At 42.0% G+C, this 22843-nt stretch overlaps 1 protein-coding gene across 1 annotated transcript in view; it reads left to right on the top strand.

Moving 5' to 3' along the window:
• The window catches only part of STK39 (serine/threonine kinase 39), a 135537-nt gene that overhangs the window by 98755 nt on the left and 13939 nt on the right, over positions 1-22843 (top strand). The window contains exons 15-16 of the mRNA XM_066634709.1: positions 13373-13425; positions 22672-22740. Of these exons, the coding sequence (XP_066490806.1) occupies positions 13373-13425; positions 22672-22740 (122 nt within the window). The remainder of the gene's footprint in view (positions 1-13372; positions 13426-22671; positions 22741-22843) is intronic.

The raw sequence follows: 22843 nt of genomic DNA, 5'->3' as shown, positions 1-22843 counted from the left end.
GGCTGCTGAGATGTGCCTGAACAGCCCTGAACCCTGAGTAACCTCATCAGTAGCCCTGATGAGGAGATGATTTACACTTAATTTATTGGCAGAAATTTCTCACCTTATAGATGAGTATCTATGGTAGTTCCTCTGGGATCCTTAGAAAGTAACAGTCCTGTGTTTGCAGCTTACGCTAATGTTCTTGACACATAGGATCCTAGGAAGCTTCCTTATAAAGAATGAAACTATTGGTCCATTTTGATCAATACAGGTGGGTCCTCTATATCCATGGATCCGAACGCAAGCAGAGGACCCACTGAATCTCTCTGACACAACTGGAATCTTCTTCTGGTTGCATCTGGGAGCCTTTCAGAGGCCTCTGGAGGGCCTTCCAAAGTTCTGTACACATCTGGAGCCCCTATGAACTGCAACCCTCAGGTTTTGGTATCTACAGGGGTCCAAGAACAGATCCTCTGCAGATACTGAGGTCCAACCTGTATTGTCTACAAAGGCTGGCATTGTCTAGGATTTCAGGCAGGAATTTTTCTCTGCCCTATCTGGAAATGCCAGCGATTTGCTCTACCTCTAAATAGCTTCTCTCCTATAAGTACCAATTCCCTAGACCAACAAGCCTGACTAAAATTCTCCTGTTCAATTGGATGGTTTGGTTTCTTGTGCTGTAGAACTTATAATTCTGTGTAAGTGAGGCAGGCATATAGCTGAGAGGACTATTGGAGCTCCTTTGCTGTGACTGGAAAGAAGCTCAGATAGAAAAAACTAGTTAGCTAGATTTAAGTGAAAATAAAATCAGGCCTTTGTAACTAATTGCATGCTGGAATCCAGCACCAAGCCATAGGTGCCTCACACCACTGCAGTATAGTTGAGTGCAGTGTATGACTTCTTTGAGGGAAGACAGATTGAAAAAAGAGAGACAGAGCAGAGGGAGACAATCCTACTTGGTTACATTTAAAAATACATTAGGCTTAAAGGTTGACTTCAGACCTGAAGACCTTGATGACCACTAATTGTTACATGACTGGCTGATATATTTGGCTTTTTTTAATATGCCAAGTATGGCCCCTCTCAAGATCTGAGAGTGGATTGGAAATAGGCTTTGATCAGTGGGATGTGTGGAAAATCTTTTAAAGCTGAGGACTAAGATACCTGTTCCAGTTTTCAGCAACTCATTATCTGGTACACCTTCATGTTGCATTTGCCTACGTCTTCCCCTTAACATGCTGTTTCATTTATGTATGGCATCATTGAATCATGAGGTTTTTTTGCCCCTGTTCCACATCATTGGTGGGAGACATCAGTGGGGAAATGTATGATGTGTGTAAGTTCATGTTGTGGAGAGACATGGGTAAATCAACATTCCTGCTAATGGGTTTGTGCTTCGTGGCAGCTCTTTGCATCCAGACACACTGTGATGGCATCATTGCTGAACTTCCTGGAAAGCAGAGCTGCAAGGAGCTAGGTTTAGGAGGACTTTGAGCTATGCACTTTAAAAGGAACAGTGGGGAGAAGGTGATGTCAACATATTGCTTAAAAGTTGTATTTTTACATAAAGTTGCACCAGAGCGTTCATGATGATGGTTTGTTCACAAGCCCCCTTGTAACTTCTCCATCAAACTTGCTATAGCACAAACTTTTAGCAACTTGATAAATGTGTTGCCAAGTTATTTTCAATATACTTTCATTTGACTTCTGCAGACTTCCCTCACCCGCTCCCCTTCCAATTCAGGTATATTGCATCATTTTTATCAAGGTTTCCCTGAACAGTAAAACTTAAATCAAACCATGATAACATATCTTATAGTAAAATTGACTTTGTGACACTCTATCAGTAAATCACCATCCATAGAGACAGTGAACTCATTATAATAGCCTTGAAATAGAAGTTGGAAGAACTGTAAAAGATTAATTTTATATTTTCCCATCTTTGTTCTTGAGAGGGAAAAAGTTTCCTTGTGCATCCATTTAAAATATTAGTCTGCCTCTGAATGTGTTATGTAATAATGAGGACTGTATTTAACTTGAGCAATTTTGTTTCTAGAATGAGGAACAGAATGAAATGAGAGTGAGTAATACAGTTATAAAATAGACTTAGGAACAATTAAAAGAGAGGTAGAATATGGAAGAACAATAACTTTTTAACAAAACCTGTGGTGCTTCTTTACCATGGTTAAAACTGCTGTTTGAACAAAATACAGAAAAAAATGATGCAGCCAAAGTAGAGGATGGGGGAAACGAGGTGGATGAGTAGAAGGAGTTAAAGTTGGGGATGGGTACTAGAGCTGATTTTCCTTTTACAGGTTTTGCAGGAAACCTTATTCAGCTCTATCTATACAAAGCTATTTTTTAGGCTGTTGGTTGGTCACTTAACAGCAGGTTTCTGGGTCTGGGTCTGTCTCAGCCCTATTGAGATGCCAGGGACTGAACTTTGGGTCCTTCTGTCTGTGAAGCCAGGCCTCTTGAGCAGAGTTGTGGCCCCTTTCTGAATGGAGCCTTTTTCAACTTCATGTTTGACTTTCTGAATTTTCGGTCATGCTTGTGGTGAAGCTGGTGAGCTTCAGTCTCTTCCCTCCTTGCTACCATCTTTGTCAGTCAGCATTTTGCCTCTTGACCTTTCAGGTTTGTTTCAAAGAGGACCAAAACCAACTACTCATTAGTGTATAGAGTAGAGCATGAATGATGGGCAACTACTAGTGGGACCTCTTCGTTTCCTGTGTGTGTAATATGCCTTGTCTGCATTGCAGAGGAATTTGCTACATACTGCACCAGTTTGCTCAAACCTTGAACATAAGTTGCCACAAAAATGCCATAGATAGACAATAGACATAATATTCTCAATTACAGTTCTTGCATAGCTTCCATCCATTGATGCAGGAATCTGAGATTCAGCAGAAGCTAAAATAATTCTGTTTTATTGGGCACAGTGTGACATTCCAGAATTGGAGAATTTGTACAGCAAAAACCAGGTTGGTGGCTCCAAGATCTGTAGTGTCAGTCGAGAGAGCCAGGACAAGATGAAGGCTTTACTTGGGGCTGAGGGTTGATGCTCTGTTGGCTAGGGGTAGGCAAGATGCAAGACCCTGTGGGAAGAGGGTACTTAATAATGGAATGTGTGTTTCTGGTAGAAAGAATGCATTCCTGATTCTTCAGTTTGCCTTGGTGCATTGTTGGAAACAGGGCCAGGTAGCTAAAATGACTTCCCTGTGGTGAGGCACCCAACTCGCCCAGACCAGTTCTTCCTCATGGCTAGAAAACAAAGTTTTGACTGAGCTGGCTGGATCTTTGCCTAGCTAGCATTGATTAGCAACTTTTTAAAAATAACATTTTTGTCCCCGTCCCCCCCTTTTCTTCCCAAATAAATAGGATGCCCAAGGTGGCCTGCAACAGTGAATTAAAGTAGCATAATTGCACAGTAAAATGCAATGTGAAGTACAAGCAGCTAATAAAGCAGTCATAACAGTGGTGACAGTAAAACACTTTTTCCACTCTTGTCACTTGTTTCATCCAGAATCTTTTCCTTTCAGTCACTCCATCCAGTTCCCTGCTGCTGTGGGTAGTCTCTGTAACATAGCATTTGTTAGTGAGGGAAGAGTGTTGGTGTTGAAAAATCAAGGCAAAGTGTGAATGCAGGGAACCTTAAAATGCAAACCCAACCCATCTGTTGGGTTATATCACACTGCAGTCTTCATAAGGATCTTTAACTTCCTAATTCTGTTCTTTTCTCACATGTGAGTGATTTGTAAAAGCTGTATATCTTTTTAAAGATTTCTTTTGGTCTTGAGTACATTTTAAAGTGGATAAGTTTGTTTAGTGGAGATTTCAGAAAGAAAGGCATTGATTAATGGCAAAGTAACAAAAAGGATGTGTACAAATCACTGTCTGCTCATGTACAGTTGGGCTGGTTGAGATCTTGGAGTACATTTTTTTAAATGTGCATTGGGATTCATCTTCCCTTTGTCTAGCATGGTGTATTTTTGTATGAATTGCCCTGCTTCACTGCAAGGAAGGAGGATACTGCTTTTATCTGACACCCTGATATTATGGGTGTGTTGATTGCAGACAAGTAGGTTCTCACTTCTTGCAATTATCCATGAGAAGGTCACTTCTGCTAGAACACACTCAGCGGGTTTTTGTTTTTTTTTTGAAGGTGAAAAGATTCCCATCATGTGCACAATGAAGAGCAGGAGTTCTTTACACAGTCAAGTCATTCCATAAGTTTCCTTCTGTGTGAAGTGTGAACAAGCTCACTTGGCTGCTTTAGATTAATGAAGTGTTAGGCTGTGTATCCCACAGCCTGTACAGTTCTTTTAAGGTTGGAGGAAAGGAGTACACCAAGCTAAGTGCATTAATAGTTTTATTAAAATGCACAAAATAAAATAGACTTGCGTATTTTGTAGAATGGTGCAGGGGTTTGGAGAAGGTCGACGATCATGAGTGTATTGGGCTAGAATAGGGAGGTTATATCGGGGTTGCGGTGTGCTAATTGGCCTGGACATATCAATCATCCGCCAATGAGGGGCACTCTCAGGCTGTTGCCGAAGGACACAGCTGGCAATAATCAGCCGGGCAGCGAGATGCCTCCCCATAGCAGAGATAGCATGAGATGGGCCTGGCCTTTCCATTTTTGCTTGGTCCCAAGTTCTCATCGTGGAGGCCAAGCGCTAACCTCGGCTGTTACAGGCTGCTTGGATGCTTCCTTGCTCAAAATGCTGGTGGCAAGTTGACAACATTGTTTTATCACAGATACTCCTACTGCTCTTAGAAATGATGCATATTGGACAGGGTATAGAACAGACTTACCCCTCTCCAAATAGTGTAGCCTCAGAGCTTGAAAGATGGCATGGGGCCCCAAGAACAGCATTTCTCAAAGTGTGCTCTTTAGGAGTCCAGGAGCTCCCTGAGACCTCTTCTGGAGCTTCATAAGCACACCATAAGTGACTTTCACCTGCCCCCTGCCCAGTTTGCTTGTTCATCCCTCCCAACTGTCCTGTTCCTGGTTCTCCTTCCTTATTCCCTTTCTAGCTTTTTGGCATTTGGCATCGTGCAGAGTGGCATAGCGCTGAGCCCATGCGCTAGCATTCTGGGTCTCCCTGAGACTTCATGCATGTCTTGGCAGAGCTCTAGGAGACTCATTAGTATAAAGGGCTCCAGAGACCAAAATTTTTGAGAACTTCTGCCTTAGAACAACATTTGGAAATATTCAAGACATTTGGTGCACTCTAATCTTTCTTCGTAACAAACCATGCATGTTGAGAATACTTGGGCAATGACCATGAAAAATTAGAGTGACCTGATTTAAAATGACATTTTTAAAAATTAGCAGGACTAAATGATAGTGAAACCAGCATTATTGAATCTCAGAGCTGTTGAGCAAGTCTTCATAATATCTACAGGCAATCTGACACCTTCAATCATAGAGAACAGCCATCATCGTAAGTGATAATTTAGTGAAATTAGAGTTCCTAGGTGGAAGGGTTTTTTTTCTTTTCAATAGTCAGAATAGTCCTGCAAGGGCCCAGTGAGAAGAAGACAGAGAATGCATTTGCAAAACCTTGTGTTTGTGCAAGAGCTTTTGTATAAATAAGCAAAAAAAGGCATAAACAATGTGTAATTTTTAATTTTGAGAATATGGCAGAATATGGTGGTCTATGTAGTGTACAAGTGTAAACTATGGATTATGGAACTAATGATTTGTTTTATTTTTTGTTTGTTCCGATGGAAGGTATATTGCTTTAATTCACCATAGCCTTATCCTTATGGTATTCTGGAGAAGTCTTCAGAGGACAGTGGCTCTGGAGGGTTTTTTGGAAATGCACCTTAGCTTACCAATTTGATTATGTCTGTTCAGCATTTTGGGAATTTATATATGAGAAGCCAACTTTGTGCATTTGCCTAGTTCTTTGTTGTGTTGGTACTAGGTAGCTTGGCTTCCATTCCCATATCTTTCAAGCTTTTCAAGGCTTCCGCTTAGAGCAGAAAAAGCTCATTTAGTACATGGTGCAGGTTGGTATCCCCATGTATCTACAATTTGCACTAAGGGCTTCAAACAGTTATGCTGTTGATCTAACTGGCACTGGCAGCTAGAGACCTGTTGGAAGCTTCCATCAATAAATTTGTTGTGAGGAGTTTGTTATATTAAATGTTAAATATGTTTGTTTTTAAAAAGCCTATCCTTTTCCCCCTTGTTGATTCAGCCAGAACTAAATAGGAAGGTATAACATTGCATTCCCATTAGCTTCACAGAAAAGTCTGCATACTGGGAGAAATTTACCGCAGACCAGAAGTGCTGGGGCTACTATTACTGATGGCTTCAATCACAGCAGTCCAAGAATCATTTCCAGCTGGGTGAGAGAGTTAACAAGTAGCGGATTCATGCCAAGTGAAAACATATCTTTAGATTTAATGCCATATTTCCCCAACTTCTTTCACTCTAAGTTCTTTAAAATGGGCAATAAAGGCACAGACAGTAAATGCTGGCTATCTGATAGAAGTGAAGTGTTGAATTAACCTATTGGGAAACCTTGTTGCTTTTGTATATGGTTTGGTGGCATTTGCTAGCTGCTGTGTCCAGTCTTGATCCGTATGCTTCTCGTGCAGAGAAGTCAGCACTGCAAGTGTAAAGTCGTTTATTGTGTTATGTGGTCAATTGGTCCTTTAAACATACTCGTCACCTTCATATATAGCCCAGCCATTTTTAACCGCTGTGCCGTGGCACACTGATGTGCTGCGAATGGTCTGCAGGTGTGCCATGGGAGTTTGGGGGAGGGTCATCTATTAGTGGGACTCCTGCTGGCAGTACAGTGTTCCTCGTCAATCAAAAGACTGATGGTGTGCCTTGACAATTTTAGTACTTTGCCACTGTGCTGTGAAAAAGGTTGAAAATCACTGATAAAGAGGGGGTGGAAAGAGTGCAGTGTTTAGTGCGCAATGTTATGCATTAGCCTAGTTACTCCTATTCCATAAGTGCTCTGGGCTGAAACATGGCCCATGTTGGACTTGAGGCAGGCAACACGTTTTTAAGGGAGTTGAAGGTGGTCTGATAGAGGCATTTTTGCCTGTGGCTGCACATTCTTTTCTCCCGCATCGGTCTGTGTCTTAACAAGTTCTCAGTTTTTTGGGGTCATTGCAAAGCCCTGCAGGTATGTGCGAGATCAGAATCAGTAAAAGCCCATGGTACACATTCAGTGCAATATCTGATTAATTTTTCAGCAAGTTGAAGGTATTCAGCCATGCAGTCAAATCCAAAGTACATTTGCCCAGACTCATGTCCCATAGAGTTAAATGCAGTTTACCTTCTGGCAAGTGTGCTTGGTATTGCAGCAGTGCAGAACCTTGCTAGGTGTTGAAGTAACTCAGAAACAACTCCCACTGTGTCCAGTGGGGCTTACTGTCTGGGAAGGGTGCATAGGATTGGAGCCTTAGTCTGTACAAGCTCTATGCATGTTTCTTGTGCCAGATGCGCAGTGGGATATATGACCTTTTTGAAAGCAGTATCGCTCCCAGAAAGAGAGAGTGCTCATATCCGTCATTATCAATCTGCCCTCGTTTGTGTTTTATTTATCCTGGAAGACAAACACATGGCATGCAAAGAGTCCCTATGTGTATGAGAAGCTGCTTCATTGCATAAGGCAGTGGTTCTCACTCCTTGAGCACTGGGACCCACTTTTTAGAATTAGAATCTGTCAGGACCCACCAGAAGTGATGTCATTACCGGAAGTGACATCATAAAGCAGGAATATTTTTAACAATCATAGGCTGTAAATCTACCCATACTTACCCAGGAGTAAGTTCCATTTATTATCATTGTTAAAAGCATCTTCATAGCAGCCTGTTAAACATACAAATCTGTGACATTTCTCCAAATGCAGTCACTTACCAGGGTAACATTAAGTCAAATATATTTAAAATATTGAAATGCATGGGGACCCACTTGAAATTGGCTCGTGACCCACCTAGTGGGTCCCACAGTTTGAGAAACACTGGTAAGGAGTTGTTTAGGGAATCTCTGTGCTCTGGAATAATAGGGCTTTTTCCAGTTGGGAGACCACTGTTTTAAACAATTGCAGTAAGACAGTCAGAGGAGAACTCCTGATGTGCTGCTGTATGAAAGATTATATTACATTGAGACATGATTGTGAGCTCCAGATGTTTTTGAATATAAAGACTCTACTCAATCTATTTTCAAAATGGGAATGAATGAGCCAGTCTAAATAAAGCCAAGCCATCAGAAGCCATTAGGTTCTTGATACTAAACTGAAATGAGAAATCTTAGTGCAGCTATCTACTCGGCAGGGTGTTATGATATGAATGTGAGACTATTCCAGTAATATTTTCCTCGTGCTGGTAATATTCTTGGATGAATTAAGTGTAGTCTGAGAGTCTTCATTCCTTACCAGCGTATCTAATACAGGAGGGGAGAGTTAAGGTCAGCTTTGATCTTCTGACAGAGAGAAGTTACTTATTTTCTATATATTTTCTATATCTCCCCCCCCCCCCAATACTTTCCCAAGGGGTAACAAATCCAGGTTTGTAATCATGTTGCTTCTTTAACAATACAACTCTGTCTTCATTCTCGCCCAATAATAATAATAATAACTAGGTATTTATATACCGCCTTTCTGGTCATCGGATTACTCCTCTGACTTTATTCAAGGCGGTTTATATAGGCAGGCGTTTCTAAATCCCTCAAGGGGATTTTTACAATCATAGAGGTTCTCTCTTTCAAGAACCAACAACATTTCAGAATGGATCTTCCTGGTTTGGTCTCACTTCTGGCCTCTAGTTCTCCCACGCAAGCTGACAAGCAGCTCCATCTCTCACATGGAGGGCAGCCAAAGGAACGGTTTTGGAGAACAGGTTTCACAGATGATAAGTTTCATTTTAAGGTTCAATTAAACTTAAAGTCCATAGAAAAGGAGAGGGGAAATAAGTATATCAAAATGTTGCTCTTCCAACATTACAGTTATGTTATTTCAGCACATTTTTCTTCTCAGCTGCTAAAATGTGCTCAAAAACCACAGAGTTCTGTGTTTTTATTGATTTCTGAACACCAGCCCTAAGGTGTGGTTTCAGAGCTCTGCATATAATTAACCAATTTCTTCCCTGCTCACAGGTGTACACATTTGATCCCTGTTGCGTATATGCAATGTTGGGCAGAAACGGCTTTTAATTAATGACTTCTCTGATGTAGCCAATGTGCATGGAGAACAACAGTGTGCTGATGTTTCATCTGAAGTCTGTAGAGAGGCAGAATATTCCAACATGGTCAATGTACATGAAATCCATCACCAGACGCCCATTCCACACACTTCATTTCCAGCGCAAAATTTGGTGATTAGGCTCTTCTCAGTCAGTTGAGAATCTGTTCCTTTACACATAGACTGTATTTGAAGATTATACTTGAACACGGATATCTTAAGGATTACTGATGTGTGCCAGGGACACTCTTGCTCCCCTCCCCATGTACAGGGCCATGTCTTGATTTTTCTCATTTCAAATTTTGTAAACAGAGTTTGAGGTCCTTGGAATGCATACTAGTAAACTTCTAATTTTGTTCCATCTCTTCTCTGACTACTTGAGAAAATAGGATTGAGAAAGGAAAATAGGGTTGTTACATAGACTGTCTCAAACTGCTTATATAGTAGTTGCATGTGCTGGTTTACCATATATGTTGGCTTCAGCTGTGTAACTGAGGTCTGTGTTACAAACTGTGTAATTTGTTGTGTTGCCAGGCAGTTTCAGGGGTCAGGTCACCTTCAACTACATGGTGAGCATCCATTTTTCAAGAAGCGTTTCTGAGTCTGTGAATAACTTAAGTACTTACTGCACAGTATACTGACCACTGTACCTGTGAAATGTCAGCCAACTAAAAGTGGCTGGGGTGAAAGAACACTCCTCCTTGAGTGTATTCATTCTGGTTTATAGGGCAGGAAAGCAGGTCCATTTTCTGACCAAGTAAGCATGCTCATAGTTTTCAAGAGCAAAGTGCAACAAGCGGTGTTCACTTTTTGATTAGTAACAGCTTCTATCTCTGTGGGAAGACTGACCTTCAAGATCTCAAGTATTTCAAGAACTCCTGTCTCTGATTCTGCCACAGGATACTTTAGGCATCTGATTAATGTGCTTTAGGAGGCTGGTTCAGATCTGTCTATTCAATTTGTATTTGTTTATATTTATCAGTCCCTTAAAGGGTTTAGTTATATAGACTTTGGGGAAGGAGGGAATATAACAAAAAGCTTTCCACACACAGAGAATGATTTGATTTCCCTCTCCACCATGTACAGAGGGATTATTTTATTCCCCCCCCCCATACAGAGGGATAGTTCCTAGCTGACTTAGAGCAGGTGTCCCTGGTAACTATATTTGCTCCCTTTCTTAATCTTGGATCTCTTACAAGACACTTGATACTACATGGCTATCAAAGGTGGGGGGAAGAGAGGAGGGTTCAGTCCATCTGCTCTAGAAACAGGTGTGTAAATGGTGTCTCTGCCTCCCTTCATCTCAGTTCTTATACAGGACTGATGTTGCCTTTTAGGAGAGGTGAACAACTTCTAGAAACTTCTGGAAGTTGGCTGCTTTCCATCCAGAATAGGAGAAACTCCAGTTTACACTTAGTGGATCTGTGCTAGATGCAAATATGTTCCGTTTAATGGTTTGATCTGCTGAAGAAAGGAAATGAACAAATCCAGGTTTGAACCCATTGTACGCTTAATAGTTAACATGGTTTTGCATGATTGTTTTTTTCACATGACGTTGTGCTACATAAATTCCCTTAGATCCAAATAAAAAAAACCTAGCTTTATTGACCTATAAAACTAATTCACCTTTTGCATTTTCCCAGCACTAGTTAGTTAGCAGCTGGATACTTCCTTCGCTATGCTCATTTTTATGAAAGTTGTATCTGTTGCCTTGCCAATCAGTTTCTGTCCTTGCACGATCCTGTTTCTGTGACTGTGTGACATTTTCTTAATATGTGTTTAGCAAGTGATAATAGTTCTGAGTCATGCTTGAAGGTGCCTGGCTGTTGGATTTAGTTTTCCCACAGCAAGACTTCATGGCCTGGTACACTGAAATATGAGTCTGCTTATAGTTTCCATGCTGAGGAACAGAAGAATAATGGACCGCAAAACACATTTCACTGCTATTAGCTTTTCAAGTATATTGAGCTATTCACCGAAGGTGGGGGGTGGGGAAGGGTGTTACGGCAATTATGTTTGTATCTGATCTTTGCCCACTTGCTCTTTCCAAAAATGAGATGGTGTGCGCGCTGTCTCCCTCTCTTCTTTCCTCCCCCCCCCCCCCGCAACCTCCCCCCATCCTTGGGCAAAGGAACTTGTTTTATCAAGGGTGGACTGCATCAAGAAACACTAAAGTGGACATGTAGTTTGGCCATATTGTTGGATGTTAAAGAAATGGTTTATGAAGTATGGAAAACTTACCAGTTGTGCTCCATTACACATGGCGCAAAACTTTGAACTGGACAAAGATAGTAACAAAGATTACCAAATCAGAAAGTACTTAACTACCTGTCCACCTGGAGGTTGTATTCTAGAAGGGATTGCCAATATTAATGTAAACATGTGAAATATATGCGTTATAATGCATATATTATATATTGAGAGACAGGATGGTGTGGTGTATCGGGAGTTAGACCTGGAAGCTTCGGATCAAATTCCCACTCAGCCATGAAGTTTCCTGGGTGACCTTGGACCAGTCACACACTCTCAGCTCACCTATCTTACAGGGTTGTTGTGCAGACAAAAAGAGGGAGGAACTCTGTACACCACTCAGAACTCCTTGGAGGAATAGTGGTGTTAAAAAAATGTGAAAAATTTTAAAAAATGCAGCATTGGAAATGATTCAAAGTCTAGTGTGCTACCAAATATTTTATCCTGTACTATACTTCCAAAATACCCATCACCATGAATTGAAGGACAGGGGAAGAAATGGACCCTGTTTTTCACTGGTCCATGTGTGTATCTGTGCATAATGCAATTACCTTTTGATAAACATGCAAAGGTTTTCACAGCTGGAATCCATACTGAACTCACCAGTTTTTTGGGCTAGGTGCCTTGGTCTAGCTTTTTTGTCTAATGAGCCTAAACCAATCCTAAAAGGGGGGGGGGCTAACTATTAGCCTTTGGTTTTTAGTTTTTGGAGTTTTTAGCTTGGTTTTAGTTTTAGCTTTTTAGGTTGAATTTTAGGTTGTTTTTTGTTTTCAGTTTTTAACTTAGTTTAGTGTTGGTAATAGTTAGCTCCCCCTTCCCTTTTAGGATTGGTTTAAGCTCATTAGACAAAAAGCTAGACCACTGCACCTAGCCCGAAAAACTGTTAAGTTCAACTTCCTTTTGAACTTAATGGCAGAGGATGGTGGGCAGAGGAGAAGGCAGGTTGTCCTCTCTCAATGCAGTGTGTTCCCAAGAGCAGAGCAGTGCTTTACACATTCTCTTATATTAAGAGTATTTCTGGAGTCTGGGGAAAGATAGAAATATAGGGCACTATTGGAAAGGAGTATAAATCCCGTAACTCTACTTTTTCCAAACAAGTCGGTTTTGGACACCCCCCCCCATTGTGGATTCTGGAATTCTACATAAGAATAATAAACAATTTCAAAGCCATTTCCCTACTTCATATCCTAAATATGCTATTGAAACAAAAAGAACTTCTCAATGGATATGGAGACCAATTTAGCAGCTTCATTTGAAAGTCTGCTTAATAATGCATCCTTTATTTTTATAAGCACAATGTTCATCCAATAAATATAACTTATTTACAGGCTCTATTTCCTAGTTGATCAACTGCTAGCTGGTGTGAGGGAAAGACAACTGCAAGATTAAGATCAATTGCAAACCTCAAAATCAAGGTTTCAGTCATTTGATCCTGTGGTACCCAAGCTCTGTTTTATTTTTACTGAAATGTTCATTCTTCTCAATTCAGCCATGATGATTAAGAATACCTTAAAACTTTGCACCTTTGATCTGGGGTGTAAAAAAGAGTTCTGACTGCAACCATAGGGAATTATTCAGGGAAGAGTGTATTGAGCTATATGTTACAAAATTAAGCTGAATTCTTGCTCTTTTTAATTTAGATATTGCTTTCCTTCTTAAAACTGCGTGTAAAAGTGTGCAATTGCAAATGCATTGTAAAAGTGCAGTTCAGTTAAACTTTCAGGATTTTTCTTTGCATTGGTACCCTTGTGTGCTTGGAATGCACTTGGGGAATGGCAGGAACATAAAACTATAAAATACTGCCTACATATTAACGACAACTTATTTATGAAGCTTGAATACATTTAGAGTGCACAAGGCACAGTTCATTACATTTTGATGTGTTTACCGTGGCTGTTCTCTCTCCCTCTCTCTCTCTCCCCCTCCAGGAATTCCAGAAAGGAACTTAATGACATACGATTTGAGTTTACTCCAGGCAGAGGTAAGATTTTTAATTGAAATTATACATTTTATGTCTCCTAATGGTATTTTGGAAATTGATTTCTGTTTATAGTTTAATATAAATTAGTAGTATGAATTCACTTGTACCAACCAACTGTTTTATATTCTACTGTATTTCATATTTACCAAAATAGTGTCAACTGGTGTAAATTGTTAGTGACAAAGAGTGTTTGGCCCATGGTTGGGGTAATGCAATGTGTGTGTATGTGGAGAGAGAGAGAGTGCACACATGTGCCTATTCTCACTTTTTCTAGACCTTAACCTAGTGAAATATGCAATTCCAAACAATCTTGCTGATACTGACCTAAAGAGGAGTTGTAGAGTGTGAGTTATTGTAGCATACTAGTAAGTAGTTGCTTTGTAAAAATTGTAATTGCAGGCAGGAAGTGTGTGGAAGCCTTGGTATTGAGGAATTATATCAAATTACTTTAGAGCACTAAAGTGCTTCCAATTACAGGGAGTTCCAGCATTTCTAATCTCTGGGGAGTTAAGGTGATCCTGGTTCCTCATCCATTTGCACAAAAGATGCTGGGATATGAATTGTCTTGTGTCCTTAATTAGGCAACAACTAGCTTCACATATTGGGCACAGTAGAGACCCAGAGGATAAGAAATTGGCCTTTTCCTGAGCTACTGCTTATACTCCTTGTTCGTGTGTGTTTACAGGGTTGATTCATGAGTATGAGATGCTGGCCTTGTGACTTTTCCCTTCATATAATGGTCATTTGTTGGTCCGTTACTATCTTCTTGAAGACAGTTGCTTATTTCAAGAACAGTTGCTTACTTTTCTTGTTAAGGAAATGAATTGAGCATGGTAAAGTGGTAGAGGAATTCACACTTAAGGGTGTCGTTTAGTGTGGTGTTCTGCTTTGTTTTTAAAGACCAGTGTTCTCCTACTATCTTTTTCATGTTTTCCATTTTCTGCTTCCTCATTAAGATATTTAAACCATTCAGTCTGAGTTAGTTTCTGAGAGAAGTCTAGCTACTATTCTGTTTGTCTTTGACCTCCTGATCCACAGGAATGAGATATAGTTGGATGGGATGTGGACCTGCAGTTTTGAACAGACCATGTTCTTCTCCAGTAATATGTTACCTAAATGTACTTACTGCATATAGGAAAGGGCAGATTGTATCTTAACTTGCCCTTTTTCCTATTCTCCTATGAAGGAAAGAGGGTGTTCTTTATCCTTCTGGAATTACCACTCCCTTCAATTGCACTCTGTGGAACCTCACTTTGCAGCTTAGGCTTTTCTGTGTCTTCTTATCCTCACCCTTCCTGACATCCTAGGTAAAGGATGGACTCTTGATGCTTTGAGGAAGCTGTTCTGTGGGGCCATGTGGCCTGGCTTATTAGGTCTTTTTTTCTAATGCTAAATGCTGCTAGAAAAATGTCTTTTTGTGCTTCCTCCTATCCACACCTTCTCGGCTGGGGAGGCATGGAAGAGCTGAGATGCAGGAAGCTGGTGCTATCAGTTCCTACCACCTCCTCCTGGCTGTCATTTTGGTATAGGCCTGGCTGTAAAGGGCAGAGGAAGAAAGCAAACTATGGAATAACATTCCTGCTTCTGGACAAGTCTGTCTGTCTGTAGAGGGGGAGTAGAGTCAGTGTCCATGGAAGAACTTGGGTACTAACTACTATCCCTGCCTCATTTCTAAGTCACTCAGTAGAAATGGAACCTAGCTCTTGTTGGAGGATGCTGTCCAGTGGAATGGATCTGAGATGGACCACATGGCTGGTACATTCTTTCCTTGCTCTGTTTCCCTTTTGTCTATCTAGCTTAAGCCCCTTGTGGTGTCTTCTCACTCCACTTAAAATGCAATGCACATGGGGGGCATTATGTAAGTAATTATAATGGGCTACAGAATTATGCCAAGGCTGAAACAGCGACCCAAATGAGCTGGCTGTTTTAGAAACTTATGGCGATATGAGAGAAAACAGTCATCCTAAAGAAAAAACTGAATACTCTGCATTTAGATGATGCCCATGTTTTGCAGCTGCAGCATCTCGGAAGAGGTGCTCCCCAATATTTATCCTGCAGGAGGGAATCTGTCTCTTAATATAAAGCTTGCCTTCAGCTGTTCCTTTAAGTACTTGTATTAAACATTTTCTCCATCCATTAATTGAATACAGTGTCTTAGATGATTGAGATATTTAAACATTTATCAATTGAGCTATCTAACACATCAGTCCACAGAGAACTGCAACCTTAGAATTTACAGTACAGACATTTTATTTGTGAATAACAAGCTACAGTTACTGACGTGTGCATCTTAATGTGCTCATTCTTGCTGTTTCTAGCTTTGGCTTATGAGAGGATCTTATATTGTCATAGATGTAGCAATCTAAACAGAGAGAGAACCTGACAGGGGGCAGGTCCTTTTGGCTCATAGAACTTATTTAACCCCAGGCGTGACACTTGAAGTTTTAGCCCTTTGCATTCCTTCAGAGCAATTGACACTCTAAACAGCAATCCCATTGGCTGAAGTAACACTGGTGTGCACCAAGCAAAATTGTCCTGTATCCTCCTATTATAAGGTTTCTGGTGGGGTTTAAAAACATCTATTTCATTTAGTGTTTGAGGTAGAATTATCCCCTGGATACCCATGTTTAGTCATTACTTACAGGTTCTGTTTTACTTAATGCTGTTTTTATTTATCCTGTGGCTGTTAGGTGTGTTAATCTACTCCTATGACAGTGGTTCCCAACTTTTAGCACAAGGACTCACTTTTAAAATGCCACTCTATCAGGACCCACCTAAGTTTACCAGACTTGAAAAAAGGAGAACTCGAAAGAGATATTTTATTTATTTTTAAATAATAATCAGAAAAAAGACCCTCAAACATTTATCTCCCTTTATTTACCCAAGCTTGAAAACTGCAAGAGCTCAGCTCCTTGCAGGGTAATTAGCTACAGTACAGGCATGCCCCAGCATCCTTGGATTTGGTATCCACAGTTTCAGTTATCCATGGATACCAGGGGCAGCTCTTAAAAAGATAGGGGAACGTATTCAAAAAACCTTATTTTACCAAGATTTTAAAAACTTTCCCCTATCTTTTTAAAGGTATCCACAGTTTCAGGTATCCACAGGAAGGGCCTATGAGAAGAATTTTAGCAGGAGGTACAAAGTTTCTTCTGAGCCCCTTCCTAAACAGGAAGGGAGGCAATGGGGGCAGGCAGAACAGGAGGCAAAATAGGGCGGGGGAGGGTGCTGACAGCTACAATAGTCTTTGGAGCTCAGGTCTACTAGGCTTCTTGATGGAGAGTCCAGGTCTGCCCAACCATGCAGTATTGGCAGCTAGATAAAGTAATATTGAAAACCAAACACACTCTTAAGCCTCTCTAAAATCTTTGAAATATAGAAAATGCATTGCAGAAAATTAGCATCATCGTATTTAGGTTCACACTAGAATGGGCCAAAATGAACCTCTGCAGCAGCTGTAGCCCCACAGCTAGGTCCCTGAGCTTCTATACACTCCTTCATGGTTATGGGATCCACAAGCCAAAGAGCTACTGTGTCAGGCCAGGTTCCTTCCAGATCAACACTGAGCTAAGGAGGGTCATGGATGCTTTCCTTAACACTGCATGCACATGGTTGTGCCCCAGCATTATGCGCTGGCAGCAAGTTCAGGTGAGAAAGGAAAATGTCAGGTCCCAGGAACTTTCTGGGCCCCCTCCTTTGGCTCCTGGGTCCCCTTTCTGAACCTAGGTGTGGGTACAAATTACCTCCTTTATCCCCCCTCTCCTAGGCCCTGTTCACAGGGGAGTCCGGAACAGAACTCCAGCAGATCCCGGGCACACTTGTATCTATTTTTTGAATAGCCTCAGGGCTGGAGGCAATTAGTTATCTGATCTTTCCATCACCTTTTGGCAACCCACCAAAAATCAGGGCATGACCCACAGTTTGGAAACCACTGTCCTATGGTTTTGTTCATTGCCAGTTTAAATGCTACTTGCCTATTTGTAGTGTGTGTGTGTGTGTGTGTGTGTGTGTGTGTGTGTGTGTGTGTGTGTGTGTGTGTGTGTGTTGATTTTCTACATAAGAACATAAGAACAGCCCCACTGGATCAGGCCATAGGCCCATCTAGTCCAGCTTCCTGTATCTCACAGCGGCCCACCAAATGCCCCAGGGAGCACACCAGATAACAAGAGACCTCGTCCTGGTGCTCTCCCCTACATCTGGCATTCTGACTTAACCCATTCCTAAAATCAGGAGGTTGCGCATACACATCATGGCTTGTACCCCATAATGGATTTTTCCTCCAGAAACTCGTCCAATCCCCTTTTAAAGGCGTCTAGGCTAGACGCCAGCACCACATCCTGTGGCAAGGAGTTCCACAGACTGACCACGCGCTGAGTAAAGAAATATTTTCTTTTGTCTGTCCTAACCCGCCCAACACTCAATTTTAGTGGATGTCCCCTGGTTCTGGTATTATGTGAGAGTGTAAAGAGCATCTCCCTATCCACTCTGTCCATCCCCTGCATAATTTTGTATGTCTCAATCATGTCCCCCCTCAAGCGTCTCTTTTCTAGGCTGAAGAGGCCCAAACGCCGTAGCCTTTCCTCATAAGGAAGGTGCCCCAGCCCCGTAATCAGCTTAGTCGCTCTCTTTTGCACCTTTTCCATTTCCACTATGTCTTTTTTGAGATGCGGCGACCAGAACTGGACACAATACTCCAGGTGTGGCCTTACCATCGATTTGTACAACGGCATTATAATATTAGCCGTTTTGTTCTCAATACCCTTCCTAATGATCCCAAGCATAGAATTGGCCTTCTTCACTGCCGCCGCACATTGGGTCGACACTTTCATCGACCTGTCCACCACCACCCCAAGATCTCTCTCCTGATCTGTCACAGACAGCTCAGAACCCATCAGCCTATATCTAAAGTTTTGATTTTTTGCCCCAATGTGCATGACTTTACACTTACCGACATTGAAGCGCATCTGCCATTTTGCTGCCCATTCTGCCAGTCTGGAGAGATCCTTCTGGAGCTCCTCACAATCACTTCTGGTCTTTACCACTCGGAAAAGTTTGGTGTCGTCTGCAAACTTAGCCACTTCACTGCTCAACCCTGTCTCCAGGTCATTTATGAAGAGGTTGAAAAGCACCGGTCCCAGGACAGATCCTTGGGGCACACCGCTTTTCACCTCTCTCCATTGTGAAAATTGCCCATTGACACCCACTCTCTGCTTCCTGGCCTCCAACCAGTTCTCAATCCACGAGAGGACCTGTCCTCTAATTCCCTGACTGTGGAGTTTTTTCAGTAGCCTTTGGTGAGGGACCGTGTCAAACGCCTTCTGAAAGTCCAGATATATAATGTCCACGGGTTCTCCCGCATCCACATGCCTGTTGACCTTTTCAAAGAATTCTATAAGGTTCGTGAGGCAAGACTTACCCTTACAGAAGCCATGCTGACTCTCCCTCAGCAAGGCCTGTTCGTCTATGTGTTTTGAGATCCTATCTTTGATGAGGCATTCCACCATCTTACCCGGTATGGATGTTAGGCTGACCGGCCTATAGTTTCCCGGGTCCCCCCTCTTTCCCTTTTTAAAAATAGGCGTGACATTTGCTATCCTCCAATCTTCTGGTACCGTGGCCGTTTTGAGGGACAAGTTGCATACCTTAGTCAAGAGATCTGCAACTTCATTCTTCAATTCCTTAATAACCCTTGGGTGTATGCCATCAGGGCCCGGTGACTTATTGATCTTTAATTTATCAATGAGGTCTGAAACATCTTCTCTTTTAACCTCTATCTGACTTAACTCCTTGATTAGGAGGGGCCGTTCGGGCAGCAGTATCTGCCCGAGGTCTTCTGCCGTGAAGACAGATGCAAAGAACTCATTTAATTTCTCTGCCATCTCTAAGTCTCCTTTTATCTCCCCTTTCCCTCCCTCACCATCCAGAGGGCCAACCGCTTCTCTGGCGGGTTTCCTGCTTCTAACATATTTGAAGAAGCTTTTATTATTCCCCTTAATGTTGCTGGCCATGCGTTCCTCATAGTCTCGCTTGGCCTCCCCTATCACCTTCTTACATTTCTTTTGCCACAGTTTATGTTCCTTTTTATTCTCTTCATTAGGGCAAGACTTCCATTTACGGAAGGAAGCTTCCTTGCCCTTCACAGCCTCTCTAACTTGGCTGGTTAGCCATGCGGGCACTCTCCTGGATTTAGTGGAACCCTTCTTTCTTTGCGGTATACACCTCTGCTGGGCCTCTATTACTGTTGTTTTAAGCAGCCTCCATGCACTCTGGAGAGATTGGACTCTTTTTACCCTCCCTTTCAACCTCCTTCTAACCAGCCTCCTCATTTGAGGGAAGTCCGCCCGTCGGAAGTCAAGGGTTTTTGTTAGAGATTTGCCTGGTATTCTTCCCCCAACGTGCATGTCAAAACAGATCGCAGCATGATCACTGTTCCCCAATGGCTCAGTAACATTTACATCTCTAACCAGGTCCTGCGTACCGCACAAAATTAAATCCAGAGTCACCTGTCCTCTGGTGGGCTCCGTGACTAGCTGATCTAAGCCACAGTCATTCAGCACGTCAAGAAATCCGGTTTCCTTATCGTGACCAGAACACAAATTGACCCAGTCAATATGAGGATAATTGAAGTCCCCCATGATTACAACCCTGTCCTTCCTTGTCACCTCCCTGATCTGTTTCCTCATTTCAAGGTCCCCATCAGATTTCTGGTCTGGAGGACGATAGCACGCCCCCAGTATTACATTGCTGCACAAGCCTGGTAATTTAACCCACAGAGATTCTACGGTGGAGTCAGACCCACCTTCAATCTCTACTTTGCTGGATTCTATCCCTTCCTTAACATAAAGGGCCACCCCACCTCCAACACGCCCCTGCCTGTCCTTCCTGTAGAGTTTATAGCCCGGGATTGCGGTATCCCACTGATTCTCCGCATTCCATAGTATGTTTTGTGCTACTTTGAGCTTTGGTAATAAATCTTTTAAATAAATACGTAGAAACCAAATGTGAGGGCTGTTCTAGGCTTTACACGGCAAGCACAATTGTGGATACTTTCCTGGCCTATTTATACATGGATTTTTTTATACACAGATTTGACTAAACACGAATGGCCCCTGCAAATGAGAAGGAATGTGCTGATCCCCGGAGAAGGGGAAAAATTTATCCCTTTAAAATCAGTTTAAAAAACTGAGCAGTCCTTTAACAATAACCTCGTTAATGAGAGGGGGGGAGAGAGAGAGAGAGAGAGAGGGCAGCTGGCTGACAATCCATCAATCCTTCTTTCTCCAGGCGACCCCTTCCTTCCCCCTGAGCAGGTGAAAGAAAGGTGATCGCTTTGCATTGATGAAGGGAGGGGCTGAGTGAAGTTCCTTTCTAAGCTCTTGGAGAACAACTGATTGATGGATTGTCTTGTTACTGACTCTTATCTTACATCACAAAGCTCAGCAAGGCTGTTTTTCAATCACCAGAGCAAAAAAACTTGTTTTTTAAATGGATTTGCTATAGTGCGTTTTTTGCCATCCATGTGAGTGCTTGGAACGGAACCCACACGAATAATGAGGCTCAACCTGTACACTGATGTTTTCATGGAAAGTTTGGCTATTGCAAAACTATGAATCCACTTCTTGGTGTCACATTTGTGGTCTAGAACAGCACTTCCCAAAGTGTGGTTTGTGACCCTCTGATGGGTTACGAGCTCAAGCACAGTGGGTCACAATCTGAGCCCGCCTGTCAGCCCTTGCAGCGGTTTGGGTCCACATAGGAGCCATTCCTGAAGCGGCATTACTTACTGGAGCCTCTGGAGGCCTCTTCCAGCTCAGCAACCCATTCTACAAGCCTCTGCAGGCCTCAGAATGGTCCTCAGAAGTCACTTCTGGCTTGGCACTGGTGCTGTCATATTAAAGTGGGTGTCGTATCACAGGAATTTGTTACTTCCGGATAAGATTCCTGAAGTTTCCTAGCTGTGGAAGGATCAAACAAACCTGGGAAAAAATTAACAAGCCCTAAATATATAGCAACTTCATACACTAATCAGCACCTATAGGCAAATTTGCATATTTCTCTTTCCAAGATGAGAATGCCCAAAGGCTATTCTTCCCTTGAAAATGTTATGTAATTTATTCATGTAGGACCAAGAACCAGTATTTATTTACTTTGCAAACTGTTTGTGATCTTGGGTCGAGATATTCCATTGCCTTTTATTCAGAATCTTAGAAGGCCTTATGGCAGCGATTTTCAGCCATTGTGCCATGGCACACTGTTGTGCCAGGAATGGTCTGCAGGTGTGCCACAGGACTTTGGGGGGGGGGGGTTGATACATTAGTAAGGCCATTGGGGGATATGAACCCCAGGTGTGGTGTACCTTGTCAATTGTCCAAAAACTGATGGTGTGCCTTGACCTTTTTAGCACTTTCTCAGTGTGCCTTGAGAGGAAAAAGGTTGAAAATCTCTGCCTTATGGTATCCAGCCCTTGTCCTTTTGTATTTGTGCATTCAATCAATAAGGATATTCATTTATGTAGCTAAGCAGAAATTCCAGTGATCAAGAATCAAGAAGAAAAGCATAATTAACCTATGGGTCCTACTTTGTAGAGCAGTGGTTCTCACACATTTAGCACCAGGACCCACTTTTTAGAATAAGAATCTGTCAGGACCCACTGGATGTGATGTCATGACTTGAAGTGGCATCATCAAGCAGGAAAATTTTTAACAATCCTGGGCTGCAATCCTACCCACACTTACCCAGGAGTAAGTCCCATTTACTATCATTGTTAAAAGAATATACATAGTAGCTTGTTCAAAATACAGGTTCGTAACATGTCCCCAGATGCAGTCACATATCATGGGAGCATCAAGTCTAACATATTAAAAAATAAAATATTGAAATGGGGACCCCCCTGAAAATGGCTCAGGGTCAGGCCTGGTTAGTACTTGGATGGGAGACTGCCTAGGAATTCCAGGTGCTGTAGGCTTATACCATAGTCTTTCGAGACTGAAGGTTGCCAACCAGGAGCCACCTAGTGGCTTCCGACCCACAGTTTGAGAAACACTGATGTAGAGAACAACAGATATCAATAGCGGAGCCATATGTTTGGTCTAATGACAAAAGTTTTTTGTTTAAGCACATTTCGTTAATAGATGTTCATAGATTAACGATACTGTTGAACTTTCACATATTGATTTCTTTTTTTGTTTTGTTTTGTTTTTCCTTTTACTGTGACTTATACATATTCATTTCATATTCTTTGTACAGACACAGCAGATGGCGTATCTCAAGAGCTGTTCTCTGCAGGCCTGGTTGATGGCCACGATGTAGTTATAGGTAAATTACTTTTTCATTTTGAAATTATGCTGTTGCTACAACTCAATGCAGTGAATGGATAAGGGCCCATTTGCAATGACTCTTGCCTTCCACTTTCTACAAA

This window comes from Tiliqua scincoides, chromosome 1 (genome assembly GCF_035046505.1).
Source record: "Tiliqua scincoides isolate rTilSci1 chromosome 1, rTilSci1.hap2, whole genome shotgun sequence".
Lineage (NCBI taxonomy): Eukaryota > Metazoa > Chordata > Lepidosauria > Squamata > Scincidae > Tiliqua > Tiliqua scincoides.
Note: the sequence above shows the minus strand (reverse complement) of the source record. Positions and strands in the feature narration are given on the sequence as shown.